This window comes from Lepisma saccharinum, chromosome 23 (assembly GCF_977018435.1).
Source record: "Lepisma saccharinum chromosome 23, izLepSacc3.1, whole genome shotgun sequence".
NCBI classification, from domain to species: domain Eukaryota; kingdom Metazoa; phylum Arthropoda; class Insecta; order Zygentoma; family Lepismatidae; genus Lepisma; species Lepisma saccharinum.
Genome location: NC_139251.1, coordinates 64,558,245 through 64,573,557, shown reverse-complemented (window position 1 = coordinate 64,573,557; position 15,313 = coordinate 64,558,245). Strand labels below are relative to the sequence as shown.

The 15,313-nt window shown below is 38.9% G+C and overlaps 2 protein-coding genes across 4 annotated transcripts in view; one reads left to right on the top strand and one right to left on the bottom strand.

Moving 5' to 3' along the window:
• The first annotated feature begins 1,234 nt into the window (after positions 1-1,234).
• LOC145977877 (uncharacterized) overlaps positions 1,235-15,313 on the top strand; it is a 32,944-nt gene continuing 18,865 nt past the window's right edge. The window contains exon 1 of one of the 2 annotated variants that reach the window (XM_083110209.1): positions 1,235-1,346. The gene's annotated coding sequence lies outside the window, so the exon portion shown is untranslated. The remainder of the gene's footprint in view (positions 1,347-15,313) is intronic. The other variant, XM_083110210.1, reaches the window with a different exon arrangement.
• Positions 8,034-14,489, bottom strand: LOC146005542 (uncharacterized). 2 transcript variants are annotated; one of them, XM_083144801.1, is made up of 2 exons: positions 14,171-14,303; positions 8,034-8,796 (listed from the first exon to the last, which is right to left on the bottom strand). In XM_083144801.1, the coding sequence occupies exons 1-2, from the start codon at positions 14,171-14,173 to the stop codon at positions 8,062-8,064; spliced, it is 738 nt and encodes a 245-aa protein (XP_083000927.1). In that variant the 5' UTR covers positions 14,174-14,303; the 3' UTR covers positions 8,034-8,061. The 2 variants fall into 2 exon arrangements, with proteins under 2 accessions (XP_083000927.1, XP_083000926.1); XM_083144800.1 differs by having other exon boundaries at positions 8,047-8,796; positions 14,288-14,489.

The window sequence follows — 15,313 nt, the reverse complement described above, 5'->3', positions numbered from 1 at the left end:
ACTTCATATCTAAGACCTTTACCTTGGATTAAAAAAAAAGTGATATAAAAGAACCCCTTAAGAAAGTTTAAAAGTGTAAGTTGTAATAGGATCCTCACAGGCTAGGCACAACACATTAAAAAAGGTAAGAATACTCTAAAAATATCCTCAGAAACGGTGTAAGAAGCCCGCTCTTCTCAGAAACCTAAAAGCATTTGCTACAACACTGTCATAGTCTCCCAACATTGATGAAAAATCTAGTAGACACAATGTCATTTTGCGGATGTGAAACTTGCTGCCTTACATTAGAGGAGGAACATAAATTAAGAGTATTTGAAAATAAAATCGTTAGGAAAATATTTGGACCTAAAGGGGATGAGGAGACAGGTGAGTGCAGAAGGTATCATAATGTAGAAGTGTACAATTTGTATTCATCCCCAGATATTATTATAATAATGGAATCAAGAAGACTTAAGTGGTCAGGCCATGTGGCACGAATGGGAGAGGAAAGGAGAGTTTATAGGATTATTGTTGGGAAACCTGGTGGTAAGATACCTGTAGGAAGGCCAAGACGAAGATGGAGGGATAACGTTCAGATGGACCTAAAGGAAATTGGTAGGGATGGAGAAGATAGATGCTCAGGATAGGGACAGATTGAAGGCTTGTGTTGCTGCAGCCATAAACCTTCCGGTTTAAGAAGGCTAGAGAGTGAATTAGTTAGTATGCACAATGTCGACATGAAATACTTGATGAAGATCTGACATGATCTGAGGATGGCACCATTGGCCATGGGAGTTATGGGCACCAATGGTCAGCACCGTCCGGTTGGCAACACTGGGAGCTTGTCTAGAGAGTCTAGAAATTACATTCGGTCCCTATAACGTTCGTCGACACTTCTTGAACAGAATCACGACATCTCTCTTCAACATGTACCGTTGGGCAATTTTTGTGGCAAGCATTGTTGACTGACTCGACAAACATTTCGAAATATGATCTGTCGTAACGGGTTTCTAATCGTTTACGGCTGTGAATTTGAATTCAGGGATTCCGAAAAGGGAAACAAAGTAGATCTGTGACGTTATTTGTGAAAGGGAGGTTGGTCATAACACCAAGCTTTGTTTACGGGCAATAAACGCTCGCTTCCAGGAGAACAAATGTCTTGGTACATCAACTGTGGATGATTGTCGGTCACAAGAAAGGAGCGTGTTTGTGAAAGAATTGGAAATCTTTCTGCTTTGTGTAATTTGTGGCATTTATAGCATATAGGCTGACTAAATGGTGCTTGAGGGGCATTTTGGTTTCATTGTTATAGCTTCCACAGCGTTTCTTTCAATTCTCTGTCTCGGCGCAATCTGACATCAGCAAAGGTAAGTCGTTTATTATAGACTCCTGGGGAACTATATTCATTTGAAAATGACTTTAGTTAGGACTGTGTCTGAAAGTAACCCAGCTTCAGCTACCTTCACTTCAAAAAGTAACTAACTTACTTTTACGACAACTTTTTCTAGGTAACATGTAATTCGTCTGAGAAGTTTCAAGCATGAATAACAAGCAAACCTTTACTTACTAGAAAAAGGAACTGACTTCTAACTGCGTCACCATCTCCATGTTACAATAGTTTAGCCTCTACGAACAGTGAAATATGACAATAGAGAATTATGGGCTGAAACTAACAGGCGGACAGTGGCGCAACCACAGGGGAGGGGGGGCATTACACCCTTCAACATTTGAGGGAAATCAATTCTAGGGGGCAAGCATTGACGGCCAAGGGCAAGTGCAAGAAGCACAGAGGGGCTATGCCCCCTTGGTTTTAAATTTTATGCAAATGAAAATAAATTTCGTAACATTTTGTTACTCGATTCGCTCACAATATATCATTGTTTTCTGTAATGAATTGTAAATTACCAGAGAGAAGGAGGACTTCTTTAATTGATTTTGTCTTAAAAATATGATCAATTGTTTTGAGGAAAAGGAGCGTGTACATTTGAGAGACAATTTGTGTAATTGTTGCTGCTGGTTTATTATGAGTTGGATGAATTGATCATGTAATGAATTTAAATAATATATGATGTGTATATATATTTTAAAGAAACTCTGAATGCCGACACAATTTAGTATTACGCATGTTACATGTGCATTTTCTTATTTTACGTCGCTCCATGTTGCATATGTGTAAAACATATGTTGTACATGAAAGTTATACATGCTGCTATGTACAAAAAGAATTATATTCGTAATATATCTAACATGCATTATCTGCCTTTCAAAAATAGAATTTGTGTGCTTGTTTTCCATTATTAATTAATGTGAAATTTAACCCTTAACAGGAAGAATGATTTTTTATTACATAATTGGAAGTATGTGTCTGACAGACACGGAACGCCGAAACTTTGGTTTTCTTGGCAAAGTATTACATAGATTTATTCTTATAATCTAATATTATAAAATTTATTTGAAAATACATACACAACGCAAGTGCTACGTAAGAAAAAGTAACTATTATTGAGAAAAACTTTTCTTTTTTTATGAAAATGAAATTTTCACACACTTGAAATGAAATACACTTTTTTTGTGAACAAAAGTTTTCTTGAAAGTACTGAGCAAGTTTGAAAATTACGTGCTTCTGTCAACCAAACACATCACGCACGCTTTCCTGGAACATTTGAGACTTACTGGTGTGTCACATTTGACGCACTTACATGCTGTGTTCCTATTCTTTTGATAAGGACAAAGGCTACATTTCGTTTTGCGTTCCATTTTGTCACTTTTTGCTAAATGTTGCTCGTCTTCATTGTATGGTGTTTTCTTCCCCAGAACATCCTAGATTGTTTTTTTCAGCTCACTCCTCAAATTATGAACCTTCAACCTCCCTTCAAGATGAGGTCTCATGAGGTTCATAGCTAGTTCTTTCACAAATCTATATATGGAAATACTTGGGCTGTTTTTAAAACATAAGTACAGAATGCAGCTATTTACTGTACTTATATTTACTAACGTGAAAAATATTTGCTAAAGGTCACCGCCGACATCTTCTATTAGAAGAATAATCGGCACCCTTTTGATCCAGCGTATCCACACCCCCTTTAGTGCTATTATAAAACGCAATAATTTCTGGATTCCCTATCTCTTCATCCAATTCTTTCGAGTGATGAATACTGGATACTAAAATTACAGCTTTCTTTTCTTGGGGGACAAATGACAACAGCTTGACGTTTTCTTTAAAGTCATAAAGACAACGTCAAGCTGTTGTCATTTTTAGTTTTCCCCAAGGGGCTCTTTACACCCCTTTTTTAAGCTCTCAGTCAGAATTTTAGATAAGGGATATTTTCCCGTATACATGGAAGGGTGCGAAATGGCCTTAAGTGCCGAGGCACCCAGAAATTTTAACTCAATTCAATTCAATAAAGACAAGACTCAATTTCTCTCTTACCACAAGGCAAGAATTCCTGGGGGATTTCTGGTTTATTTTTTCTAACAGTTCCCACATATGTTAGTCCTCGGTTTTCAAGTTCTTTCACTAGTTCTGAACAGGAAAGCCAGTTGTCAGCAGTTACGTTTCGGTTACTGTTCACTATCGGTTGCACTAATCGAAGAACTGATTGTGTTGGAATACTAAGCTTCTTCTCCTCATTGCTTAGTCCTACTCCATCAGATCCTTTATCACAATAAATGTAGGCATTGTAGAAATACGACATGCGGGCATCTGCTAGAGTCGTTTTCACGTTCAGAAGACACAACGGCGCTTATGGAGAAACCGTACAGTGTCGCCAATACAGCGCTAGCTCATGTCGCTGGGAAATGATGAGCTTCCTTCGCAATGCAGGTGTTACATATTTTATATAAAATGATAATTATATGTAATTATTAATATTAATATTATACTGTGAACATTACAGTTCATTAGCATGTCATTTTCCCATTAGATTTAATTTAATACACAGGCACATTTAATATTCATTCGCCTTTCTCTGTAATTATTTCATAGAATAACATATATATATATATATAAATTCATTATTGTCTAATGAATTTATGTGTACGTTGGAAACTGAAAGGTGATCTTCATTTCAGTATTAATGTCGACAGTAATGTAAACAAAAACAACGTGTATTTGCGACAGCACTAATGTTGCCCACAACAGCAGCATTGGAAATAATTGTCAATTATTAAATTAAAGTAATTGCAATTCAATTATAACAAACTGAATGCAGTTAATATTTTTACTGAATGGAAATAAAATAACAACTCGAAAACTTGATGGTGATTAGCCGGAATGCTGCGGTGAGTCGGCTCAAGATGGCCAGACAACGTCCCCTTACTTCGCGCGCGGTTCGGGTTAAAAAGAAACTCCAAATGCATGGAAGTAATATTTCTGGGAACCTTTGAGTGGTTATAAAAAATAATTTCATTATTTTCTTCACAACTTTGTCGCTGGAAGTTTTCACTTGGAATTACAGAACAAAAAATTGCCAGCGACGACATTTTCTATTGCACGAATATAAAAAATCTCCACATACTTTATTTGAATATTTTTTAATGCGAATATGCTTTAAAGTATTGATAAATTCTGAGCACCACCATCACCTATGACAATTAGAAAACAGTGTCAATTTTTTTCATAATGAATGCTTCAATTTTACGGCATGTTTCAACGTTAGGAATGAAAACAATGTAAAAGTTCGTTTTCACAGAAAATTTGCGTTTTTAATTTATCTAAAAATATGTAAACAAGTTACCACTTTTTTGTGCTCACCATCGTATTCTCTACAAAATTTCCTGCAAAACTGCAGGTACCAATTTTACGTAAGCTAAATTTGTAAATCGAGAAATTTCACAACCGCGCGCTCGTATTTCCCATAAGAAAAGCATTGTCCATAATAGGCCATTGTGTCTTCTGAACGTGAAAACGACTCTAGACAAAGAATTTTAATACCATATTTAGCTGGTTTCTTGGGCATGTAAACCTTGTAGCTGCATTTACCACGAAATGGTACAAGCATTTCATCGATGCAAACATATTCTCCTAAACAAAATAATTTTTGGCAATTATGCGTGAATTTGGAGATGTCTGAAATGGCTGCAACTTTGTTGGTCTCCTTCAGTGTTTCTCTCGTTTCAGGGTCTTCAAATCGGAGGCACAGTAACAAAATTTGGAAACGGTTCACTGACATAGCTGATCTAAATATGGGTCTACCCATAGAATCAGTAGAAAAGAGGGAAACCATATCCTCATGTCCAGACTTACAAATTGAAGTAAGGATAAAAAGAGCTAAAAGTGCCTTCATTTCACGCTTATCAGTTGGTCTGTAATTGCTCTTTTGATGCTCTTGGACTTAATTCTTGTTTTCTCTAATTTTACATTTGTCCACAACACAATATGATCAATAATGTCGTCATCAAAAATTAGAGACCAAATATCTTCCATTTGAGGATTTTCACCTAAATTTCTAACAATCTTTGTCAAGCCTGGAATTCCTCGTATTATATTTTGAAGAGGGACACATCTAGTCTTTGTTGGTTCTTGAGATTCCCAAGAATATCCTTTCTTATCTTGAAAGAAAGCCGGAACGTCTTTCTCTTTATTTGTCCTGCAACTTACAGACGAAATACTAGCTTCGAAATTACGACAATCTTTATCATCAGTGGAAGAACCATATGTGTCAGGAATGAACGTGGAGTCCACATCGGAATCATCATCAGAAAATAGATCTTCCATCTCCTCTTCTAGCCCGTCTTCTTCTTCCACTTCTTCCCACATTTTTAAAACCTTGGCGCAAAAATTGGGTTCACCCACTTTCCCTACATCGCTTAGTTTCCTTTTCCTAGATGTAGAAGGTTCTTCCTCCATTATAACTAAGTTCTAATCATCAACATCAATAATACTTGTGTGCAAGGAAACTACACTACTGGAAGTATGTGTCCACGGGACACGCAAAAAAAAACTTACGTTATTGGAAGTATGTGCCTCTCAGACACGGTAGGTTACAAAAAAGCTCTTACAGCTAACACACAAGCGCGACCGACAACAATGAATCACACCACCAAACTAAGAAAAAAAAATTATGAAGGTATTGAGGAGATCTATTCACAGAAACATATAGGGTTGCCAACACAACGAAAAAAACCATGCGTGTCTGTCAGACACACACTTCCAGTAAAGGGTTAACGTGTTGAAAAAATATTTCAAATCCTTTGTTCCAACACTAAATGCATTAACATCAATTTCTACCTACTTTTGCGTAATTTACGAGGATAATAACGTCTTTGGTAATAATACTACTACTGCTGCTACTACTACTACTACTAATAATAATTATTATTATAGTAATAATGGCATTATCATTCTTTTATTATTATTATTATTATTTAGTTTATCCTGGTATTTGCTCCCCAGCCAGGCAAACATTCGTGGTTACGCCTCTGCAGGCGGATATTTTACATACATGTGTCTACGTATATTGTCACATTATAGTGATATGGATTGTGTACGCTCGAGCGTAGCACACTCGACGCTAGGAGATTCGAAAGTTGTTCCATGCATGACTAATATACCGGGTGTTTCAGAAATAATTGAGGAGTTACAAAAATTGGCTATACTGCACAATCGACCCTTGTGTTCTACCGTTTCGGCGTAAAAGAAAAATATGTTCACTCGTAGCACTTAATTCGTCCATCGATTTGACACTGTGCATTTTACAATTAGATTTTCCTGTTCTGTGAAGTGATATAAACTTTCTTACATTACTTACTATAGGAGCTTTCTTTTATTGAAATCCATGATCTAAACACACAGTATTGCCAGGTCGAACTTTTGTTTTTAACCTGGATTGTTTGCGAATTTCCACTAGGATTCAACTTTCTTTATTTCGTTTCTTCATCCGTATTTAAGATTTTCATTTTATTTTTGGATATTGAAGTTTCTATTCTTTAATGGCGGTAAATTATTTTCGTTGTTTTAAAATGTTTTACTTCAATCTGTTTGGGAAATAAATGTTTTTTGGTGATTTTATTGTTCAAAGTTGTTCTAGCGTTGTGCGATAAGGGAGACCCTGACTTTACTTGTGTCCCTTATCGCACAAAGTAAGGACATCCTTGATTTGTGACGTCACTCAAGGAATGCCTACGTTGTTATTAGGTTTGTTCGGCTTGGTTCTCTTAGCATAAATACACTGTAAATGTATTATTTGTGCTAAACCAACAAGCCTAAAATAACAAATTAGGCATCTAGCCTTACATCTGCACGTAAATTAGGCTCATTATGATTAATTTATAATGGAAATTCTTCAAACTTAATACTACTTTTTCCCCCACTTCCAAATGTTTCCTCATCATAAATCCTACATTTCTGGAATCCTTGATTCATACCCTTTCTAACGATGTATTATACATATTTCTATTAAGGAGGGTCGATTCGACATCCTTATCCAAAAATTTATTGCAAGTAAAGTATTGAGCTTACGTTAATGAAACCAATCCAGAACGAACGAGAAACTCAAACCGTTTTTTTTTGTTTTTTTTTGTACACCTACAAATGTTCAATGTGTGCACGACGGGTGACATGGCACACATCGATACGATAGTCTAGTTCTTGCCACACTCGTATCAACATGGGACTGGCGATAGTGTTCATCGCTGTGATGATGGGCTGCGATATCACGCGGCATCGGTGAGACGAATACCGTCTATGATGAAACCCCACGGGGTGTGAAGTCCGGTGATCTTGGGGACTAAAACTCTGCACAAAACATTGAGAGTGATGTGGTTGATTTGAGTGTCGCCTAGCGGCAGGGATACGAACTCTCGGCTTAACAAAACATACACGCACAAACTGTTTGATTTCTTCGTTCGTTCTGGACTGGTTTCATTAACGTAAGTTCAATAATTTACTTGCATTGAATTTTTGCAACACCTCAATTATTTCTGAAACAAGGTACATTGAGTGACCCCAGCTTTTAAATAAGGAGGTAAATGATAACGAAACATAACTAATGCAGGGAACGTTGTAATGATCGAAACCATTTTGATACAGACATAACTTATCACAAGGTAGAAATTCATACGCGGTTCTTGACGAAACGACTACTAGTCTCTACTGGATGAATCAGGCACTACTTTAATAGTCCACGGTAGAAGACGCTCCATCAGTTCTTCTAGCAGGAACCCCTTCAGAGCCCCTCCCCACGCCCTCTTGAGGTAGTCGTAGGCAACCACTTCCGGTGCCCTGACGTCATAACCTTTGACGTCACGATCCGGCACGGACAACGTGAGCAGGAGGACAGACTTCCGGATGGCGCTCGTGACGCAGTTCCGGAACCCGAGAAACATGGCGGCCGATTCGTGGCCGAGGGACTGGATGTCGGTGACCACCGCGACCTTCTCCTTCTCCAGGACGTCCACCACGTGTTCGTAGAAGAGAGGACCCGATCCTGGCTTCGAGTACCAGGCCCCGTTGATGTCGCCGCAGCGCGTCATGTCCTCCGACCTCAGCACCTTCTTGCACAGCCGCGACAGGGCGCGGACAAGCTTGTCGGCGACTCTATGGCTGCCGGGTGGGACCACGATGAGGATGACGGCCGGACCCTCGCCGCCGTCGGTGACCAAGGGCCTCAGGGCTCTGGTGACCGTCCTCCAGGTCTTGGCCGGCTGCTCCGGGAACAGCGTCTGCACGGCCTTGAGGTCGTTCTTCAGCGACGACCTCATCGTGAACTCGTACCAGGCACCAGCGATCACCAGGAGCAGGATGAAGACGCCAGCCACTACATCGCCGCTGAAGACCTTGAAGCTGGGAGTTTCATCGTCGCTGTAACGTGAAGACGCCTGCAAGAAGCAACGGGCTTAGTGACACCTCTAGAAGTAAGGAGCAACCGCCTCGCGTCCCATGGGGTTGATACGAAAAATTTTATAAACAGAAGTGAGAAAAATATGGGAAAGGCTATTTTTTGTGGGCAGTAAAATTAAAATAGTCATTATCTGGTTTTAAATTCTAGTTAAACGCTATAATTTGAATGAATTCGTCAAATCAAGGGCGTAACGTACAGGTAGGCCGGCACTAAAAACTAAGCCTAAGGGGACCAAAGAAATGTAAAAATTATCGTTGAATTTTTAATGTGAAAATTTCACGCAAAAATTCACGATAACTTGCTTGGTCGTTTGTACCCATTTAATCTTTTCTTGAATAAAAACACCCTGTCTTCTTTCTCTCCACCATGCACTCCCGATATTAATAAGTTAACAAAAATACTCATTGTTGCAGACTGCAGACTTCTGGAATCTGCCTGCCTCCCCAAGCAAGAGGAAATCGAAATTCTTTCACAATCTGGAAAATGGCCAATGTTATTTTTGCAGATTTTTAAATTGTCACATTTTACATTTCGAGGGGGCATGGCCCCCATGGCCTCTCCGTTGAGTACGGGCCTGTCTTACAGCTTCAGCTTTCAGCTCCCAGAAAACAGAGAAAGACATTTTTGGAGTGACTGATTATTAAATATAATTTTCGTCAGTAATTTATTATTATTATTTAAATATGGTAAACTGAGTCTGGCTATACTGCACAAGCGACCCTTGTGTTTTACCGTTTCGGCGTAAAAGAAAAATATGTTCACTCGTAGCACTTAATTCGTGCTTCGAATTGGCACTATGCATTTCTCACTTAGATGTTCCTGTTCTGTGAAATAATATAAACATTCTTGGATTACTTACCATAGCTACTTTCCTGTATCGAAATTCATGCTGTAAACACACAGCATTGCCAGGTCGAACTTTGGTTTCTAACGTGGATATAAATGCGAATTACCACTAGGATTCAACGTTCTTTATTTAGTGTTTTCATCCTTATTTATGGTTTTCATGTTATTGAAGTTTCTATTTTTTAATAACTGTAAATTATTTTCGTTAATTTAAATTGTTTCTCTTGATTTTCTTTGGGAAATGTATGTTTTTTTGTTTATTTTATTGTTCAAGGTTGTCCTAGCTTTGTGCTATAAGGGAGGCTCTGACTTCACTTGTCTCCCTTAACGCACAACGTGAGGACAACCTTGCGTTGTGACGTCACTCGAGGAATGCCTACGTTGCTGGGCTAGGTCTGTTAGGTTTGGTTCTCTTAACATACACTGGAAATGTATTATTTATGCTAAGATAACTAAATTCAAGAACCCCAACATAACAGATTTTTTACCCTTACATCTGCACGTAAAGTAGGTTCATTATGTTTCATTTATAGTGGAGGTTTTTCCAAATTAATACTACGTTTCTTTCAACTTCCAATAATTTCCTCACCATAATTATGTAACCGATTGTTTACATAAAGAAGTAAAAGGAATCAAGACACTCCTTTGTCAAAGAATAGACTGTCCCAAAGACATGCCGCGCTTTCCAAAATCCACCGGTGGACGCGCTGGTGCACCGTTGATGCACGCTTTGGCTTTCCGTATTTCACCGGGGCGCACCAAAGCTTTCACCAGGTTAAACTATAACGTCATCAATTTACACCAGCCTCAAGAGCTGGTGTGGCTGGTGAATCAAAATGGCGTCGTCTGCACTGAAGCTTCTTCTGGTTCGTGATATGCGTCCTGTAGGCAATAGGACGGAATGTCACGCCGATTTTGTTGCATGGAGAGCGAATAAACTGGATGCAGATATAAACTGTCGGCATTTTAAATACTAGTACTCCTTCACTTCCACGCAAAGTGAAATAAAGTTTGCCCATGCATCAAAACATGCATCCATTTTCTGCTGCAACATGCAGGAAAGCATCCATTTGCAAAATTCGATATCATTACAAAAAAATACCACTTAAATTCGTACTGCACATGTAAAATAACATGTCGTTAAGTGAAAATATATAATATTTATGAAATATCTTTTGTGATTTAGTCACAATCAGTGATTTTTTTCCCTAATACACGTGAATATGCGCGCGCATTCTGTATCTAGCTTTCATTGGCTGCAGCATGAAGCTTTCCGTATTTCACCGAAATTGACGTCATTTTTGGTGAACCAGTCTGATGGACGCTGGTGAAATCTGGAAAGCGCGGAAAAGGGAATGAATAAGCGCTCGTGCATTTTTCGCGCGGAGAAGTTACAGCAGTTGGCGCGTATATTTCGACTGAGAGGTGGTCGCCCTAGTGTGCTCGGTCCGTTGAGTTTTGCAGACCTCCGTGGCAATTTTCTTCTGGCGAAGTGGTAGTAGAATCTTCAGTCGGAAGACCACGCCAGTCCATCGTTGTTTGCAGAAGCACTAGAAACGTTAAATCGGCATTAAGGCTCTCCGGAAGAAAGATCATGCGGGAGTGAACTCTGTCTGCAGCAGTTTTGCAGATTTTCAGTCGGTGAAGCCGAGGTTGCAGAGAGGGAATTTCTTCAACTTCGAGGAACCACCAGGAAAAGAAGACGGAACATTCAGAGAACAACGAAGATTTTTGGATAAGTTATAACTAGTGTCGAGAGCTCTCATGTGTTAAACCCCACAAGCCTAGTTGTGATAGGACATCCCCTATAAAGTTTGATGAATATACCGCCAACCCAAAATCTAAAAGTCGGCGAGTTGTCCGTAAGTAGGCCTACATGTTAGTCTGTTTAATATTGTTTATAAACAAATGAAACTAGATTTCTCCTTGTTTCCCTTTCGCCAAGAAAATTCAAAGTACTAGTGTAAACTTTTTGTATTGAGTTTTCTCATGTGTCAGAGAAAAACTTTATTTTTTAGTGAAATTGTAATTAGAAGCAAAGCCAAGAATAATAAACTAAAAATCACGTCTAATCGTTATAATTCTTACATCTCCGGAATCCTTGATTCATATCCTTTCCAACGATATATTATACATATTTCTATTAGGAAGGGTCGATTCGATATCCTTACCTTCTAATCTCCCCCAGGGCCTCGTTATATGTAGCTACGCCACTGGTAAGGAACCTCCCCGATGGTGTCGTCGCCTTGCAATCAAGTGGTCCTGGTTCGATATCCGGTGGAAGAACATTGCACAGTGGTTCTGATCCCACTCTTAAATGTAGGTCCAGGTCCGATTAACCTTACTGTGCATAAGAAAGTGGATTTAGAACACCAATTCGAGAAGTAGGGAAAATTAGGATTCGGGAGATCAGCGGAGGAGATTGTGCCGGGTAAATCTTTTTTTATTTCCTGAAGCAAAGTCGATCCATTTTTATGCAAAAATAGGTCAATGCAGCGAATTTACGGAGCCGAGGTAGTCTAATAGGTAGGGCGTCTGACTGCCATGCGGGAGGCCTGGGTTCCATTACCGGGATGGGTGATTGCGCCGGGGCTCAAACATCCTCACATCGATAGGTACCTGTGCAACCCTACGAGGTAAAGGCGACCGGAGCGTGGTGCTGATCACATCACCTCCAAAATATCCGAGGTCGAGAATATGTTGGCGCCCTACCCCCACATCCCCTAATTGTGCCTTCATGGCACAGTGCTATGTGCACGGGGAACTTCGACTTTACCTTTTACAGCGAATTTACTCCATTTTCCTGAAGAAGATTCAGAATCAGTTTCCTTTCTTTTAGTGAAGAAAATGCGCAATATAATGAATTCGCTCAGTTTTCCTGAAGAAAATAGGTCACTACAGTTACATCGCTTCATAACTTGATAAAAATAAGTCACTGTAGACAAATCAGTACATTTTCCTGAAGAAAATAGGTCGCTGTAGTCAACTCACTCCACCTTGCTGTTGACAATAGGTAAAAATATATTAATTCGCTCCACTCTATCGTCCATTTTAATGTTCAAAATGCCTTTTTGAACTTCGAAAGCCTCGAATTAAAATCGTGCTGTGTGACCTAAGTTGCAAGAATATAATTTTGTAGTAACATTCATGGTACCGTGATAATTATAACGTTCAAGCAGCTTGGAAGGTCATAAAGTTTCATTAGCTTATCAACACTACTTAGAAGTTTCCTTTTTCTGGATAATTCGCTTTTCTACTGAATCTGAAATCTAAACATAAATACTCCTTTTGAAAGCGAGGCCATAAGCGATTGTTTCTATCAACATTCCATTGACAGAAATATGGCCTCATTCCCAAAATGCAACAGTGTGTGACGCAAGGAAAACGCTCTTACACAAAACTGAAAATACTTCCCTTTCAAGCCATTTATCACTAGGCGTTCTGCACGATTGGTACTCACTGGCGTACGCAGCATTTTTTCGAGGGTGCTGGGCTAAACTTGTAGAATTGCTAAGTGGCGCAATAACTTTTTTAATTTCATTTCCGTGTGGGGCATGAAAGATTCCATTTTAGAATAGCACACACGGATTTACTGTTTTTTAACAGCTTTTAAAAATAGATAATTCCAAAATATTATTATTATGATCTTAATAGAGTTACAAATAGGGCCATACAATATCTCATATAAAGCTCTAGACCTTGTTCTGAACTCGTTTTGAGTGTGATGAAACGGAAAATCAGAAGTTTGAAAAATTCAAGTAGATAACAAACCTGCATCAATTTATTTTATTGCAGAGTGCATTTTAAAGAGTACGGATAGGTTCGTACCCCTTCTGCCCTGAACCATCAAACCTCTGCTTATGAATGACATCTCAATCAGGGATCATTATTTCCAATCCATTTGGTTTGGTTTACTTCGCTTTTCTGCATCCTTCGGCTAATCGGCAAGATGTGGATGAGTGATGATGTGATGAAATGGATGAAGGGATACTCAGAAATAACACCCATCTTCAGTCCAGAATTCGAACTCGGAAGCTCTGGAGCCGTAGCGAGTGCTATCTCCCTTTGGAGGTGCAAATCCTTTCCACGGCTAAATCTCTAGGGTAATGGGTTCTTAACAGACCGAAATATTTTTTTTCGGAGACTGTTAAGAGTCCTACATTTCTGTCGTTCTCCCAACTTATTATGCATAATGTTAATTATCTTTGCTTATGAGAAACTTAGTATGTTTTATAATGTTCACATAAATATATATTATTCGGTTTATTCTTTCCTTTTTACGTTAGCAATTATTTTTTTACTATTCTTTCCATCTTGTTTTACATTTTTATAAACAGTTTTTTAAACATCAACAGTATTTTTACCTTTACAGTCTAGTGCTGTTATCTATGTTTAACTCTCATAAACTTTACGCCCATATGGCTCTCCGGGTGTGTAACACGAGTGGTTCGAATACAAGAAATCCAAAAATACGTTAAAATACTCATTGCATCAACTTCACCAACCATTGCTTTTGGCCACAATGTTGAGACCTTGAAGACTTAAAATTTCATCATATGGGTGGCTTATTTTCCACTCGCCCCGTCTCTCCTCCCCTACAAATCAACCCCTATTCACATTACCTCACTCTTCGGTGAAGAGTCGCGAGTGCCAGTGGATCCAGTTTTCGATTTGCAATTCAGAAATTCCTTAGAGTTCATTTTGCCTTCAGATTCTTCACTTTGGCTTAGAAGCCAATTAATTTTTAGCATTTGCCAAAAAGAGTTTTCTTCAGAGAGACAGTAATTTTGACATGCTAATGAGCAAGCCGATTGAAAGGGGCGGCTGTGATAGGAACCAAGGACACGAGGTTACATTGTAATGTGGTATTGTTGCGATTGTTAAAGCAATGATACCAACAATGTCACACCTACGATACTGTCCTATCTTCTTAGAAAAAATTGCGATTTAATTTTTTCGATGTCTGCCTCTGGCGTCCAATCGCGATGATCAGGATAAAGTGTAGGGGCATCGCCAGCAAACTTGGGGAGGGGAGGGGCTGTAAAATGAAGTATCCAAATATCAGATAAGGAGTTCTCCCTTTTAACAATGTATTGGCGAAGCTACCGTGGTGTCCCACAGAATACTTTCAAGGATGATCAAAACGGAAAAATTGGTTCAGGTGGAGTGGATTGTGACCTGGTAAAATAAACCAGGACGTCACTTTTGCTGTATTTGAATGGTTCCCCTCCCCATTTCATTCTTTCTTTACTATTTCGTATTTATAATATGCTACATAGCATACAAAATAAAAGAGAAAAAGTGGAAAATGAATGGTAATAAAATACACACACTGTGACTCAGGTAATGTTCCGAGACACGTGTTCAGAGCGCCACACGAACCTTGAATTATCCATTAGTGAATAGAAAAGTTTAATATGTTTCAGGTTCTGGCTGTATATTTGGGGGTGGATTTCTCGCTGAAAAGAAGCACGGCTTTTACATTAGAAAAATGTTTTTTTCTCCAAAAATATCTGCAGCAAGTGTTCAATTCTTGCCACGAGAATGGAACACATAACAGGCAATATACAGTTACTATTTTCAATCCTCACATTCCGGCGTTGCCTACGTGGGGGCTCGACGAAGTTCAAATTTCGTAATAACAATAC

Bases quoted from the DNA above. Each gene is read 5' to 3' on its own strand.
- LOC146005542 (XM_083144800.1), bottom strand. From the start codon at position 14,416: ATGCTAAAAATTAATTGGCTTCTAAGCCAAAGTGAAGAATCTGAAGGC. The intron at 8,797-14,287 runs GTAATGTGAATA...TGCTTCTTGCAG, and splicing joins ACTCTTCACCGAAGAGTGAG to GCGTCTTCACGTTACAGCGA.